We start from the raw sequence: 18,153 nt of genomic DNA, 5'->3' as shown, positions 1-18,153 counted from the left end.
ATTACTACCTAGACTCCAAAAGACCTCCCCAAACTAAATATCACAAAATCGATTCATCAAGTGAATAAATGGAATGAATTCAATAGATGGTTCTAAAGGAAGAAACAACATCCTTAGTTTTAGCCATTAGCAAAATGTAGATTAAAACCACCTGGAAATTCCACTGAAGCCAAGTTATCAAGAAAATAAATGACAACACATGGTGGGGAGGAGGTGGGAAAATCAGAAGAACCCTTATTCATTGTTGGTAGGAGTATAAATGGGTGCAGACATCATGGAGTTAATATGGAGGTCGCTCAAGAAACAAAACTGGAACTACCATAGGATGCAATATACCACTTCTAGATGTATACATAAAGGACTCTAAGTCAGCACACTATGCTACACTATTCACAACAGCAGAGGTATGGAACCAATCTAGATATCCATCAACAGATGAATGGATAAAAAAAAATGTGATATATATATATATATATATATATATATATATATGTATGTATACACACACACACATACATACACAGTAGAATTTACTAAGCTGAAAAAACAGAAAAGATAAAACAAAAAAAAGCAACCATGGCATTTCCAGGAAAATAATAGAACTAGAGATCATCATGTTAAGCAAAAGAAGCCAAACAGAAATATACCATAATTTAGATAAAAACCTATATGTATGTTTATATATGTGTATATGCATACAAACATACACACACACATATGACTAGAAATGGAAGAGACTATGAGACAGGAAGAGTTCTAAAGGAGCTGCCTGATTTCTAATATGCACATAATGAAGATTATTACCCAAACTTTTGAGCAATTCCCACAGAGAGCTAATTGAAAGCCAATGGGCAGAAGAAGGTGGACTGCAGCCCAGAGATCCACAGATCATGAAAGGCCTTCTGTATCACAGGGAACCATGAGAGCAAGTGTACAGTGGTTCTAGGTTCACATGTACAACCCAGGAGACCATGACCACAACCTTCTACATGCCTTCTCCACAGAACAGCAAAAAGAGATTAACGGGTTTTAGCTTTCTCTCAGAAACACCAAGAGAATATGTCAGGGGGAAAGAAACAGGAGCCATCTGTGTGCCTGAACCTCAGTCAGTGAGCACTCAGACAGTGGGAACCAAAGTCTACAACAGCCAGTGATGGCGGTACACACCTGTGATCCTAGTACTCACATGGCTGAAGCACAAGACTGAGCCTGGTATAGCCTAAGCTACATACATAGTAAGAGTCTGTCTAGAAAAAAAATGGCAAAAAGAAGAAGAATTCCAACACCCTATTTCAAAACTACCATCACCACATTGCCACCACTGCTCTAAAAAGCAAGGAGGGCCTGCGTTGGTTTTCTCTGCCATGTTTGTTCAGGCTCTTGATTTGGCTCCAGATCAAGCAATTGGTTTGCTCATGAGGCTGTGCACATGTCCTAAGGAGTATATGTCTCACTATACCATCTACAGTGTTTCTTCAGTTATTAAGGTCACTTGAGCAGGGGCGTGCTAGGCTACAGCTACACAGACACACACGAAGCCATTCCAGAGCAGAAGAAACTGAGTATCCAACATGCTACCCACTGAGACACTTCTAGAAGAAATTGTTAGTTTTAGAACCCACCAGCTTGAAGAAAGAAACAGCCAATTTAATAAGAAAGAGGGGAATTTTATTTATATAAGAATTGAAATCTTTTCTCTGCATCCTAAAATGGGGGCTCCAAAAAAGCCATTGCCTTCTTATGACTGAAGTTCTCATGCTGTCTTGCTAGAAAACAAGCTTATTCCTAAACCCAGATGGCTTCAAAGCATTCAAAGTGCTTAATTATAATTAGGCCAGAAAAGGCATATGGCCTTGAAGGAAGAGGAAAACAAACAAGAAACTAGATAACTACTAAGAATACAGAGCAGGGTGAGTAAACCAACCCCCATTCCAGGCCAGCTTGTTCGACAACAGGACAACTCCTAATGATGAGCTGACACACCAACTTAACCTTGAAGTTAAGATGACTTTGGAGAATGGGAAATGAGGAGGTGCTAGCCATGCTAGGCACATGGGATATTTATTTACAAGACCTTCTATCTGTTCACCTGGGGCTAACCCTCAAGGGCTGCCCTATCTCCCTGACACAAAGATGTTTCCAATCCATTAGAAAAGTACATTCCCTTGTCTCAAGGTTCTACTCATACAATGTAACCCTTCTAGTGCCATGCTGCCTGTCCATTGTGTATTTCCTATGGAAACCATCTCGAGGAAAGTAACAGTCTGAATGTTTGTGCCATTTGCACCCAAATTCATATGGTGAAACCCTACCCATCACAAAGTGACAGCTCATTTGGGGAGGTAACTAAGTCTGAGGGCAGAGATCAATGCAGACAGAAAGAAGGCCCAATGAGTCCCTGTCCCTTCCACTATGCAAAGACCCAATGAGAAGGTAGCATCTATGAAACCAAAAATAGCTCCTAACTAGACAACCAAACTGCCAGTGTCTTGCTCTTGGGCTGCCCAGTCCAGACTAAGAGGATAGATTCCTGCTACATAGAAGCTGTGTGGCTGCCATGCTTTGTTAGCACTAACATGCTGGGCTCTGACTATTGTGATTGTTGGTGTAAGCTGCCCTCTCTGACTCCAATATCCTGTGTTAGACACTCTTGAAGCTGCAACCGGGGGGGGGGGGTGAGTCCCAGATCTAGCAATTTCTTGGCCATCCTCACCTCATTGTGGATGTCTTCTCCTTTTTTCAAAACTGCAGGTTCCAAGGACTTCAGAGTGACGTCACCATTGTCTGAGTCGTTGAGGATATTCTGCAGCGCCACCTGGCAGCATTGTAAAATATAATCCAAGGTGCCTGTCGAGCACTGCCAAGACAAAAGGACAAGTTTGCAAGTGACTCCAAGCTCACATTTGTCCCTGCTCTGTGCTAGCCATACAGCTCATGATTCCTAAGTGAGAATTACAGTGTGGCCGGCTCTGACTCCGTGTCGCCAGCCAGGCCTCACTCGGTCCCACAGGCTGTGGGCTGTCTTCACTATGTGGGACTCCTCTCCCCAAATAACATGCACCCCAAGGTGTGTCAACACCTCATGGTTATGTACACATTCTACATATACTGCAGCATGTTAAAATGACTCTTAAATGTGGAAGAAATGCAATAAACAATTATTCAGGGAATCACCAGTTAGCAAAAGTGTCAAAGATAGTGATTTTTGTCCTGTGTCATGAATGTATCAATGGGGGAGAATGGTAGGCAGAATAGAGAATTTGGAGCAAAGCACATAAACTAGAACAGCAATAAAGTGTGTGTGGGGGGGGCGTGATATTACAAATTCAAGGCCATGAATTTCTTTCCTTTTTCTACATATAGTAAAAAACTGTAGTCCTTCCTACAACAGGTTCTAGGGAATCCATGGAGCTCAGGCTGCAAAGTGCAATCAAGGCAAAGCTGAGCCCTCCTTATCAGTGGGGATGGAGACAGCTAGCCCACCCCTCTGTAGGTCTGTGGAAAGGTGAAAGGTCAAATGGACACACCCCTTTGAAGAAGCATATATTGGAAAAGCCAAGGATACAGATGCAGCATGAATTCACTTATTTTCATAATGAAATGATTGCCTAGGGTGATAAGAAGATACATATACTTTGGATGTCTGAGGAAAACGTGTCCTTAAAATATTTTTCCTTTAATATTGGTAATTTAAAGCAAGCATGTAGTAGGCTAGAGAGAGGTTAAGAGCACTGGCTGCTCTTTCAGAGTTCCTGAGTTCAATTCCCAGCAACCACATGGTGGCTCACAACCATCTATAATGAGATCTGGTGCCCTCTTCTGGTATGCAGGCAAACATTCAGGCAGAATGCTATATATAATAAATAAATCTAAACAAACAAACAAAAAAACAAGCATGTGGAAAAGCCCTTGCAAGCAAGTCTTGTGGTATAGAAACCATCATTGCCCTCTTTATACAACGTGGCATAGATAAGCCTGGGAAACACTAAGGTTTTGTGTCCACAACAGAAGCCAGACTAACATGTACTTTAATATGGTGACCCCAGGGAGCAGAGTGCATGAGGGTAGGTAGCACTGAAGAAGAGGGGTGAACCCTACTCACAAAGTGCCCCTGTACCTGCTTCTAAGTGGCAACCACCAAGAAAAGCATTCCATTTTTATTTCTGCTTCCTAAGTATGCAGTGAAGCCCAGCACACACATGCCCATTTCCTACATCTAAGACCTGGAATAACCTACACTCTCCGTCAATGTGGAGCCAATTGATGAACTAAGCATGCCCCAGCCTAACTTTACTGATGGCCATAAAAAAAGAAATGAGGGACTTTGTCTTTCTAACTTTATATGTAATTGGTATAAAGAACTCAGGAGTGGGCCTGTATGTTTTGAAGTTTAATTCCTTTTTTTGGTCACAGCTTTATTGAAATCTTTACTGAAATTTAATTCATATGATGAAGTACAACTATTCAAAGGAACAATTAGGCATGTTTTTCAGTGTGTTTAGAGTTGTGCTGCCATTAACTACAATTAACTCCAGGGTACTCCGTTACTCTAAAGGAAACTCTTCCCTTTGGCGTAATTTCCACCAGCGCTAACTTGCTTTGTGCTGTAAGAGATGATGCTGAAGTCACACCCACGCACGCAAACACCCACGCACATGCCTGTTCTAAACCTTGCAGGTCATTAAAATCATTGGCTGTATGTGGTCTTTTGTGTTTGCTTCTTACACTAGTATGTCTCTGTGGTTCATCCCTGTTGCAGCGTGCATCCATATTTCAGCCTTGTTTATTGTCAAACAGTAGTCAACTATATGGATATGTGATGAGCATCTGTGCTGTGTCCAGTTTTAGGCTATTATGGGCATTCACATACAAGTTTTCATTTCTCTCGCCCATATACCCAGGGACAGGATTGCTATGCCACAGAGTGCCAGTAGCTTTCTGAAGAGCCAGACTACACCAAAGTCACTACAGAATATAGTGCATTCCTTCCAGCAGCACAGGCTGTGATCTTGTTTCTGCATAGCCTTGCCGACACTGATTGCCTTCATTTGACTCTTACCAGCCTGGTGTGTGAGAATGGTATCTAACTACAGTTTTATTGGCAATCTTCTGATGATATACCTTTTCATTTATTTCTTTACTTGCTTTCAGTACTGGGGAGGGAATCCAGGGCTTTGTACATGGCAAGCAGATGCTTTCCCACTGAGCCACACTCTCAACTATCTTGTGCATTTTTCATGCGCTCTTAGCTATTTTAATACCTCACTGGCACATGTCTATCTCATTCACCATTTTAAACAAAATCATTTCTCTTTTGAATGACTGACTTTTAAAGATTCTTTTTATATTCTAATTATACTTATTAGATATGTGGCGTGTTAATACTTTCTTCCACTCTGTTTTTACTTTGTTGACAGTTCACTTTGAAGTACAAAGAATTTTTAACTTTGTGATGAAGTTCGTGCTTTCTATTTCTTTCCTGGGTTATTTATGCCTTAACTGTCAAATCTGAAAGCCCAAGGCCCAGGCAAAGCTAAGAATCACTTGTTGGTAGGTAATTATCAGTAAGGTTTCTGAGACAAAACAAAAGATATAGAAAGGGGTACAGGAAGGCTAACACATGTGTGCCCCTGTCTTAGACTGCTACATATTATCACTGAAATGGTAACACAAACTTGTTAACATTTAGTGATCTTTAGGAAGGCAGAACTAATTTATCTGGGGGAAGAAAAGAGAGTATATAACTTTACATACTTTTAAAATTTTGGACTGGCTGAATATTTAAAAATAATTATACATAAGAAAACATTCTGGAATCTCCAGAACATTCCGGAAATAAAACTAAAATCAAATAAAGAGCCAATAGTAACATTTCTGCTCCCACACAACCAATTTTCGCACACACACCTTTCTCTGCCACTAACTGCAAGGAACAGCACTGCCATTTCCACAAGACAATCTGCTTCCTACTAGTGCAACAGCCAGTCATTTTTGGGATGGAGCACAGGTAAATCATATGACACAAATATGCGCGAAGATGAGACAACCCTGGAAAACCTGAGGGCCAAAAAGTCCAAGTAATTTCTTTTCCCTCTTCTACTGAGAGAAACAAGAGGTACTGCAGTGTTTGAGAATGAAGCCTTTCCTTTCTTTGATCAGTGGAAACAATAATAAAAGATGCAATGAAACATTTTAAATAAGATACAAACATTCTGTCACCTGAACCAATGTCTGGTTTTGAGTTTCCATCTGTACATCAACAGAAGCATGCACTGGTTTTCAGAACCTACACACAGGTAAGGATTCAAACTGACACTCCAGTATTGCTGAGTCGATTTCATTAACTCACGAGAGGCACCAAGGATCTGCCCAGCTTTCCCTATTTATTGTCCATGCTAGATAAGCCTCTATCAATTCTCTTTTACTGAATTAGCTCTCAAGTTTGATTCCCAAATGTATAGGAGACTGGAGAAGTGAGTATTGTTGTGCACATAGCCCTATGAAGAGCTCCAAAGACTAAACCCACAAGATGTGCAGAACACATAGCTTCAGTAGTGTAATGAGCACCGAATGCTATCAGTTTTTACTTCAGTAGTCATGTTGTTCTGGAAATAAAGTTGCACTAAAATAGTGATTTTTAAAAATTATTTTCAATTTTAGGATGCTTGCCCACCCAAAATCCTATATACTCAGAATCATGTATAGTAAGACTAACAGTGTTTATTCTAAAACTAGCCACTAAATATTTTGGACTTATAAGCCACAAATATTCAGCTCTATCACAGAAAGGCCAAAGCAGCAGTAAACAGTATATAATCAAATTGAGTGTAGCTGTGTTCCAATAAAACTTTATTTATAAGAGCAGCCTGTTGCTCCAGTCATTTACTGACTGATAAAATACAGAAAAGGCATTTAAATAATTAATATTACAGGTATCCAATTATTAAAAATGTCACGTGGTTGAAATAAACCACATAGACTATAAGTAATTTTTCTTTTCTGAAACAGTTTCACATATCTCAGGCAGGCCCCAAACTTGCTCTGAGGCCAAGGATGACCTTGAACTTCTGATCTTCCTGTTTCTACCTCCCAGGTGCTGGGGTTATAGGCGCACACCACATGTTCTGCTTATAGATGCCTGGTGATCAAAAACATTGGGGAACTGCTCTACCAATTCAACTACATTCCCAGCCTGACCTGGATAAATGTTGTCTTCCCAGAGACCCATTATGCACAGCCCCTCTCTCCATTTAAAGTGAATAAATGCTCAAAATATGGCCTAAAAATACAAAAGGTACAAAGATAGTTATGGTTAATCTGGGAAACGTAAGCTCAAGGATATTTTTGAAGTAACGAATGGACAGCATAAAATTGGTCCACATGGGAAAAGGAATCAAAGCTGGAGGGCAGGATACGTCCTAACTTCCCAACTTCATTTCTTCATTTCCACGATCTCATATTCTGCACTATTCTTGCTCCTATCTGTAAGCATCTTCTGTAGCCCAGGCTGGACAGGAACGTGTAAGCTCCTTCCTCAGCATCTAGAGTATTGCAACTATAGGCACATACCACCACACCTGACTTGTAGTCATCTTGGAGATACTAATGAATCATCTGTTCCTGTTTATAACTGGCTAAAAGAATACCTTGAGTGTCAGTTAATGAAAATCCGCTAAGTGAATGAAATAAAATCCCTTCTGAATAGCAGCTCTCATTGAGTAGACATTTTCATAATGAAGATTTTTTACTATCTCTTGCTTTATGTCCACTCTAGTGAACACAGAGATGGAGTAAGTTCCCACAAGGAGTCTCTGACAGTCCCATTCACTGTTCCAAAGGACTTAGATGAAATAACTCATTGTACACCAAGAATCATATGAATTCAAGAATGTTGGTATCCCCATCAAATATATATTCCAACCAATTCATTCTTCAGTGGCCACAGGTCCTTTGAATACCACACTAATATGCCTATCTGTCTACTCTTACAGGTTAGATTATGAAAGATGTAGGGAGACAGGCTTACATAGCACATACTCAAGTGGCTGACAAGAACAGGACTCTTGAGAGGATTATATCTAGACAGATGACTACAAAAAGAAATGGAGTCATTCTGTACCACAGCACATGATCTATAATTATTCCATCTCCTCTCTGTTTCTTATCCTCCCTCCTTCTTAATAGAACTTACTTAGAACTAATGACACTTGCCAATGGCATTTACCTCTCAAAGAAACAACTCCAACAATCTAAGATAAGAATTTATATGTTTGTATTTAACATTTTCTCCCCAAACAAACTAAAGGTAGAGTATAAGAGTTGGGCATACTAGCTATGTGGGAGACTCTAATTCCCATGCTTGCAATGCAGGTCAATAAAACAAACACTGAAATGTTCAAAGCATGAGTGGATAGCAAAGAAAAGATTGCAGTAAAGGAAGACAGAATGACTGGTGGGCCTGCTGGCAATTGTGAAAATATGTCTGCCCTTTCTGCTAAACAGCACCATAACGCTCAATTTACCAGGAAAAGGCATGGGGTTTGTTGCCTGATTCAGTGGTCTTGGGCAGCCTAAGGGCTGCCAAGACCTGTGAAGTTCTACAAGGTTAATTTCTTCTGCCCTATACCCCCACACATATCCTCTGAAGAGTCAAACTATAAGGCAAAGCACAGTCAATAAGCTAGGGGACTGGAGTTGTTGCTCAGTGATTGCCTAACATGTGAGAAGCCTTGGACTTAGACTCTAGCAACCTGTAATTAGTTCATTCATTAATTAAGACTTGGATAGGAAGCCAGTCTAGAATTCTTGTCATTACTTTCCTGCTCTATAAAACCCAAGAGTGACTGCTAGACATGTTTCTCATCTTATAATTTCCATTCTGATCACAGATGATAGTCTGACTACCAGCCGTTGCCCAGCCACTGGGCTGGGAACATGATAGGGGACCCCCGAAGTTCTCTGACATTGCTGTAAGCTTCTCATAAATATACATTTATATGTCTACTTGTCCAACCAAAAAGCAAGGGAAATGTTGATCTCAGCCATTTGAAAACAAGAACATATACACAAGCAAACAAATTCACCTCATTTTCTTTGCTCTTGACCCATGGCAGGCATGGTTACCCATGGAAGTATAGTTATCAGCATATGTGATGACATTTACCTACTTCATGAAATAAAACCCTTGGCTGGTAAGAGGGCTCAGTTAGCAAGATACTTGATGCCAAGCCTGAGGACATTGAGTTTCAGCCCTGGGATCTACGCAGTGGAAGAAATTGACCCTTATAAGATACCCTCTGACCTCCACACACATTCTCTCTCTCTCTCCTCTCTCTCTCTCTCTCTCTCTCTCTCTCTCTCTCTCACACACACACACACTATAGACATGTAATACATGTAATAATTTTTTTTTAAAGAAATAGCTCCAAAAGGCAAAATAGGCTTATCCTATACCATGAATAAATTTGAAAACTACAGCCATTACAACCCAGAGCTAAAAAGTAAATAAATAAAGACTAAAGGCAAACTAGATGAGAGTGATGTTCCGGTTAGGCACTCGTCCGCAGCTCTATGATAAATTGTTCCTTCAGCTACTCCTGCCACTTCCAGTTAAGTGTGAATCATCACGTTCTTATTTTTGCTTACCTCTGCCACTCGGTGGGTGGAACTAAATCGAGGCTGTGAACCAGCCAAAACACAGTGCTGGTGGGTGGCATTGAGGTCGTCTGCAGGAAAAATGAAAAAGGAAATTGTTTATTAGTTACTACACACTAGTCACCGTTTAACTAAAACACAAAGTAAACAGTAAATGTGTCATCCAAGGAACAACAATCACCAAGGAATTAACATACCAATTAACATACCTTATATTATGTAAACTGGTCTTTGTAAATAGGATGACTACATAAATACTGCACATTCAAACTAGGATTCTTGCATATATGTACACATATAGGTTTCATAAGTAAATCACCCATACCAAGATGCTATCAATAGTCCAGGACTGCCCTTGGCAAACATGGTATACGGACATGTGGTTTTAAGTAAGAAGCTCATCTACTTCCATGTTTTCTATCTGTAGACTAAGCTTTCCTCTTTCACAGTTATAATTATATATTTAGCAGAAACCAGAATCCTTTTCAATTATTTAGAAATAAACATCTTTTATTCCAAGTTCATCTTTATCTATCTACTTAAAGTAGGTCATTTTGACCTGACAACTAATCAAGCATGTTGGACTCTTGAACCAAAATTCAAGTCCATGGACCATGGCACCAGAAAGGAAAAAGGGGTAGTGCCCCATTACTTGAAGAATACTCCTAAAACCCCAAGCACAAAGAGACAAATCAGAACCCAGGTCCCTGTGTATTCTAAATACTAATGCTATTGCCAAACAGAGTCTCTATCACATTCACTCAGGGCACTGCCTCAATTATTACAGAGACAAGACAAGAACTGAACAGTAGGTGCCTCTACCAGCTACCAAGACAAACAATAACTTAAAAAGGACAAATGGAAGGCTTTAGCTTCCCTGACAGCAAGATGTAACAGTAACAGGGTTTACCCACTGAAGGCTTCATTCAGCTCCTGGACAGCATGATATAACAGTAACAGGGCTTGCCCACTGCTTTTAAAAATTAAATGCTTTTAAATAATAAAAAGTAGCAAAGCAAAACAGGGAATCAAAGGTTTCCAACACAGGGAAACAGATCCCAAGGAGAGAAGAAACAACAAAGACAGGTTTACAACTGCCCTAACTTACTATCTAGAAAGGGGTTCAAAGACAGAGTAGGGAAGTGAGGGAGAAGGAAAGGACAGAGGTGAGAGAATAGAAGGCCAAGGCAGTGAGATCCCTAGATGTACTAGATTGAGGGAGGGGCTCGGGGGAGGACATGCTGCAGTCACTGACTAAGCACTGAACTGTGTGTGTGAATGAAAATTCCCAAGGCATGAAAAAGAAGCATCAGAGAGCAGCACCTGAGCAAACCCCATACCTCATTCCTGAACATGAAAAAGTGGTCTCAGGAGAGGGAATGCTCCTAGGACAAGGTACTAGGCCATCCTTAGGAAAAGTCACCTTAGTAACGAAGTTAAACTACTACCAGAAGAAGGATTGTTAGAGATATAACCCTCTAAAGAATTTAATTCATTTAAGTACATTAATTTCCATTGAGGCATAATTTAATGTCATTGAAAAGAATAACAAAATAGACATATATCAAATACCATATACTCTAGTCGTATTCATTGAAAAAAAAACAAGAAAAACTCTACATCCACATAAGACGTGTACAGATCTTTCTTTTACATACATAAACTTTAATCTTATACACATAAACAGAAGCTTCTGAATATTAGACATGTAGTACCTGAAAATTTAAAGGCCACTAAATGAGAGTAAAGAAAATTTAGACTGTATAGAAGAAAAAAAATGAGTGAACAAAAACACATGAAAAAAGAAACTCACTGGGCAGTAGTGGCACACACATTTAATCTCAGCACTCCAGAGGCAGAGGCAGGTGAATCTCTGTGAGTTTGAGGCCAGCCTGGTGTACAGATTGAGTTACAGGATAGTCAGAGCTGTTACACAGAGAATACCTGTCTTGAAAAAAAAAAAAAAGAAAAAAAAAAAAAAAAGGAAAAAGAAAGAGAGAAACAGAAACTCCAAAACAAAGGAATGATTTAAAAAGACCTCAAAAGGATGAGAACACATCAACATTGCAGAGCAAAAAAATCCCCCCAAACCAAGACTGAACCATAAGGTACATACCATTTCCCTTCTGCACACCTCACCACTTTACTAAAGACATGTTTAATGTAGTGCCATTTACCAGAAATACATTATCCACCAAGGAAAAAAAATTCTAAAAGTATAGCTTGAAAGAATAAACAAAATAAGGATCAGGCCAAGTAAGAGGGGCTTTAGGTAACATGTATTGGGTAGATAAGAGAGGATCATAAGTAAATTAACAATACAAGGCCTGAAAGTATAATCTGCTGCCATTAGCTAATGGCAGATCATGTCCTCAAGGATCACTTATTTTGCAACATGTCAGAGTTTCTTTCCTTTTAAAGGCTGAATAATATTCTATTGTAAGCATATGCCAGGGTCTGCTTAACTATTCATTAGTTCATGGGCACTCCCATCTTTTCATGATTGTAAATGACAGTGGTGTACAGATATTTCTTTGGGATAACTGATTTCATTTGGTATATTCTCAGAAGTGGGATTCGTGGATTGTATAGTGATTCTGTTTTAACACTTATCTTCCATTCAGCCTTCCATAGTTTATACTTCTATCATTAGCACACAAGCTTTCTAGTTTCTCCAGATCTTACCAACACTTGCTAGTTTCTGTTTTTCTTTTTATCACAGCATTATCAATTGGGTGTGAAGCAATACAGGGCTTTTGATTTACATTTCCCAATGAGTCGTCATCTCTTCAGACTAGAATTAAATAACCTGGTAAATCAAAATTGGTCATAGACCTAAATGTCTGAAGCCAAATCAAAAACTCTCAGACTTTTGTGACTTTCCAAAGACAGTATGACTACTTCTCAGCTATTCTAATGAACATGAAAGCCACAGGAACAGAAAGCAGGTCAGCAACTTCACAGGAGATCAAAGTGGCCAATCCTGGTACCTCAGACCATCCATGAGCAAGGATTTAAACATACACCAACTATAGTCATGCCTTACTGGAAAAGGAAATGCATCAATCCAGGTGCTACAATGCAGTGTCCCAACTAAGTAGGAGAGAAAATTCTGAGATCTTGAGAAGTTCACAATCCAGAGACACAAGACCAAGATGGAATCATTAAGATCAACCATTCCTCTCCCCACTATACCTCACCACCTTACTAAAAGCCTATTTAATGCAGTTCTATTCACCTGGGACATCCGTTACACATCATGAAAAATATGAAAAGGCATTCTAAGAGGCAAAAAGCCAAGCTTGAAAGAATGAGCAAACATCATAACCAGTCAGATATGACAAGAATGTTAAAATTATCAAGACCATTAATTTTTAAAAACTGTGATTAATATACTAAGGATCTAAAGGGAAAAGTAGATAACATACAAGAGCAGATGGAGAACTTGAGCAAAGGGTGGGGATTCTAATCATCAAAGAGAAATGCTCGAGATCAAAACCCTACCAGAAGTGCTGAGCATTTCTGATGGGCTCATTAGCAAACAGGACATGACAGAGGAAAGATCTCAAAGCTGAAGATATGTTAATAGAGACTTCCCAAACTGAAAATCAAAGGGGGGGGGGACTAGAAAAGGTAGACTATGGAAGAACTATGATATGGCTATAAAAGGTATAATATATGTATAATGGGAATACCAGAAGGAAAATACTGAAAGAAACAGGAGAAAATTAGAAGCAATGATGAGTAAAAATTGCCCTAAGTCACCATCACACACCAATCCACAGCAGCTCAGAAAACATCAAGCCAAGTTAAGTGTTAATAAAAAAACAAAACAGCATCCCATACTTGCTGAGGTCCTACTCATTGTTTTCATTTGTTTTGTTTTGTTTTATTGATGCTAAGGCTGAACCCAGGGCATGCTAAGCTATGTACTCCACCACTGGGCTACACCTGCACAATGGAGTATCACATTTAAATTTCAGGAAAACAAAGCCAATTTTTTTTTTTTTTAAATGAATCCAGAAGGGAAAACAGTTAATCTAGTTGGGTACAAAGATTAAAAAAAAGATAACTGATTCCTCCACAGAATCTGTGCAAGAAAGAAAAGTGAGAAGTTAAATATTTAGCACTGCCAATGGTAGGTGGGCAACCTAGAGCTCTACCATATGAGATTATCCTTCAAGGTAAAGGAGAAATACAGACTTTGTCAGACAAATGAAAACCAAAATAATTGTTTGAACTCACTTAAAAAATGTTAAAGCTTGTCCTAAGAAAAATAATGTGTGTCTGAAACTTGAGTCTCCAGAAGCAAGGAAAAAAAAAAAAAAAAAAAACCCTCTTGGAAGGAAGAGGCAAATTTTCAATTTTCAAATCTTCCGCCTTTATCCTTGTTCTCAACAACAACAACTCGTCATGTGTGTCTATGTGGACTGCAATAAATGACAGGAAGGATATAAATATGAGGTGAGGAATCAGAAATATTTTGTTATGTTAGTGTACCTCAGCGATTACTCCATAGTAGAATGTTTTTTTAAAGACAGCCGGATTAGCTGTAAACATAGTTTATAAATTCCAGGGCACTGCTTCAAAGACTAAAAAAGAGAAAAGTACCGATGATATTTAAACAGAAAAAAAACAAAAAGAAAAAAAAGAATCATACAAAATATTCAACACCACGAAAGCAGAAAGGGAAGAGAATAAGAAAGCAAGCAGCACATACATGCAGTTACTATGTCAACTAGATCAGTAATCAGTCATGTAAATATGCCCGTAGCTTTCAAAGGACCTGGGACAATTCAGGTTGTTGCTGTCAGGGGAGGGTACTCAGGCTTAATGAGGGAGGGTCACCTCCTAAGATCACACTGGAAATGACAGAGTTGTGGTCCTACCCCAGCTATAAAAGCAGTACAAGAAAACCATCGGACATACTGGTTCCGGTTTCAGCTCCTTCCTGCTCTAGGCTTTGGCCAGTTAACGTGTAGTTTTCCCATAGTGGCCTCTCTGGGGGACTACAAACTCAATACTTCCAAATTCATAGTCATCAAATTCCTGAGAAGGAGAAAGGGCAAGAAATGAGCTTGGAGTTTTTGATCCATGTAATGTTCCAGACTGACTACAAGCTATGTAGTGTATGTAGCTGCTATCCCCAAGGTGGTAGGTTTGCTTCTTGGATATGAAACTTGAAAATCGTTTCTGAATTTTATTGAGAAAGTTGAGATTGTCAAAGTTCAAAAAGAAAAGCCCAACTAAATGTTGTCAATAAGAAAAACAATGTAAGCAAAACCAAAGCAAAACTCCTTTAAGTAAAAGACTGGAGAAAAGTATACCATACTGCATTAATCAAGAGAAAGTCAGGTGAAAAGAGAGGCACAGGGTAGCTAGGATTCTGGATTATCACGGGGGACTCTTATGACAAGCCATCTTGAGGTGTTTCTCTTTGTCCTGCATGTGGTTTCACCAAACGCAGAGCTGGACACCTCTGTGGCTGCAAAGCACTCGGTGAGCAAATAGAAACTGAAAATAGAGAAACAATTCATAATAAACATATTGAATAATGCATAGTATAAAAAAACAGCGAATGTGGTTAGATTAACATCAAAGAGCAGGCTTCAGGGAGAACATGATACAACCATAAACCCTTTGGCTCTGAGAAAACAAACAAATCCTTAATGTATACCCACCTATCTGTATAGAACTTCAAAAATATGTAAGAAAACCTGATAGCACTGTGAGGATTAGAGATGGACATTTAAAAATTCCTCTGTCAAAAAAGGAAAGATACAGCAGAAGAAAATCATTGAAGAAATAACTGAGCTCAACAATATCATTAGTCAGCCGAATTCATCAGACATCAAGAGTGTTTTATCTAACAACAGTTATGTATTTCTAAGTGCGGATGAAACGGACTCCACAGGAGACAACTTTCTGGACCATCTCCTATGCATTACTACATTTAAACCTCCTAGAATTATGCCATATCTGCTCTCAGACCACAAAGGAATTCATAGCAGCAGCAATAAAATGATTAACAGAAAGATAGTAAGAAAAATCCCCAAACATGTAGAGATTGAAAAATATACCTCTACACAATACAAGTCACAGAAAAACATCTCAAGAAAAATTATAAAAGATGATGAATTGAAATTAAAATAAAATTCTACTGACCTTTCATTTCATTTTAACCTTCAGAGGGTCAACTAAGAGGAGGAAGATAAATTATGAGACCACAGCTGCTGGCACCATCATTTTTTAGGCTTAAATCAAGGCATAAATACTTTGACAAAGAGGCACAGTGGAGGAAGATGCTCACTTCATTGTGGGCATGGAACAGAAAGAAACAGGAATCCCCTCCAATGATCTCCCCCACCCCAGTACCCGCCAAGTGACCTACATTCTCCAAACAGGTCCTACCTTTCACTGTCTACTTAGATAAGATTCACCAATGGATAACCATGGATGGTGGATGTTTCCATCATTGTAAGTGAATCAGCAGCAGCACTCTCTGTAAGGGACCAAGCATTTACACATCAAGCTGTGTGCACCACAGCAAGTCACAGGAACATGTTGAATGCACAGAAAACTTCTCGGAGAAAATGTCCTAGCAGTAAATGCATATGTTTAAAAGGAAGAAAGCACTGAAACCAATAACCTGAGCTTCCATTTCAGAAAACTGGAAAAAGGAGAGTAAAGTGCTCTGGCATCAACACAAAAAAAACTATTAACATGAAGATAAATTAGTGAAATAAAAATAGAAAATGGGAATATGTTCAAAGTACAATATATTCTTATATGAAAATGTCCTTACGTTTTTGGTTGTGAGCCTAGCCTTTAATGGCTGAGCCATATGTTATGAGTAAAGTTTTTTCCTGCCGGTCTGGTCCCACTGCCATGCCAGCCCCAAATAACACAGAGACTCTGTATTTGATATAAATGCTGTTGGTCAGTTACTATCATTTCTTATTGGCTAGCTCTGTCTTAAAAATTAACCCATTTCTATTAATCTAAGTACTGCCAGATGTTGACACCACCTGGATGACATAGCCCTACATGTGGAATGGGGGTGGGGGGATGGGAGGTGGTCAGGGTGCATGTGAGGGGTTGAGAGAGCGTAAGAGGGAGGGAGGAAGAGGGAACTGGGATCGACATGTAAAATAATAATAATAATAATAATAAAAGAAAATGTCCTTACATAAAAACATAACACAACTGAGAATTTATATATATATATATGTATATATATGAAAACATTAAATTATACTTAAAAAATAAAAAGGACAACCAATAGAATCTATGAAGTCAAACGTTGCTTCAGCCAAAACACCAACAAAACAAATAAGACTCGAGATAAACTGAGAAAAAATTGCAACAAAATACAAATTACTAATATCAGAAATTAATGAGTTGACAAAACTACAGATACCATGGGCATTGAAAAATAGTACATGAATGCCACAACTATTCCTGCCTCTTAAATCTGATAATCTCGGTTAACTGGACCACTTTCTTGAAAAGTATAAAATGCTAAATATCACATACAAATAACATAAATACACAATACAAGTAGTTCCATCCTTATTAATATATAATTAATAATCTTCCAAAACAAAAAGAAATTTATCTAAACAGCATTATATTCCATCAGACAATGATGGGAGAAAGTTTAGGCAGCCTCTAAGGAGGTGAAAGTATGGATACTCGTTCTATGAGGTCAGCCTTTCCCTAATGCCGAACACAGAAAAATGTACAAGAAAACTAAAGCACAACTCTTCATTAGCCCAGGGGCAAAACTCCTCAAATAAATCTTAGCAAATTGAATTCAACAGTGAATTAAAGGAATTATTCATGGTGACCACATGGGATGGAAGACAGGTTCAACATCTGAAAATCACTTGATGTAATCCATCTAATCAAAAAGCTAAGGAAATGAATGATCAAACCAACAGATACAGATAACAATGTGATAGAATCTAACATCCATTCATGATGAAAACGGTCAGCAAGCCAGAAAGAGAGAATTTCCCATAGAGAATACAAACAAACTCGTAACCCAACCCCAAAGCCCCACAGATGATACTTAAGGGCGGGACGCTAACATAACAACCTCAGTTCCTTTCCTCTCACCACTTCTTGCAACACCAGACAAGCTCTGGCTACGAACAAAAAGGATCTGAAAGCTATACAGATCTGGACAAAAGAAAAACTATCTTTGTTCACATCTGACAGGACTGTCAATGCAGAAAAGCAAAGTAATCCACACACACAAAATAAGCAAACAAAATAACAACAAAAGCCACCCCACACCGAATAAGCAATTAGCCATTGTCAAGGCTGTACAAGATTAAAATTAAAAATAACTTTCTATTCAGTCAGTAACAATGAAATTAATATGATTTATATTAGCATATACTTAATTAAATAAGATATCCAAAATATGTATACAACCTAGGACTGGGGGGCAAAACACTTGTTTAGCATATATGGATTCAGAATTGGACCCTT

General features: G+C 38.8%; 1 protein-coding gene across 2 annotated transcripts in view; it reads right to left on the bottom strand.

Annotated features, from left to right (window-relative positions):
- The window catches only part of Fto (FTO alpha-ketoglutarate dependent dioxygenase), a 345,911-nt gene that overhangs the window by 188,950 nt on the left and 138,808 nt on the right, over positions 1-18,153 (bottom strand). For both annotated transcript variants that reach the window (XM_051195118.1, XM_051195117.1), the window contains exons 5-6: positions 9,646-9,725; positions 2,714-2,857 (exon numbers count right to left, since the gene is read on the bottom strand). In XM_051195118.1, the coding sequence (XP_051051075.1) occupies positions 2,714-2,857; positions 9,646-9,725 (224 nt within the window). The remainder of the gene's footprint in view (positions 1-2,713; positions 2,858-9,645; positions 9,726-18,153) is intronic.

Source organism: Phodopus roborovskii, unplaced genomic scaffold (genome assembly GCF_943737965.1).
Source record: "Phodopus roborovskii unplaced genomic scaffold, PHOROB, whole genome shotgun sequence".
NCBI classification, from domain to species: domain Eukaryota; kingdom Metazoa; phylum Chordata; class Mammalia; order Rodentia; family Cricetidae; genus Phodopus; species Phodopus roborovskii.
The sequence above is the reverse complement of the archived record's forward strand: the minus strand, read 5'-3'. Positions and strand labels throughout refer to the sequence as shown.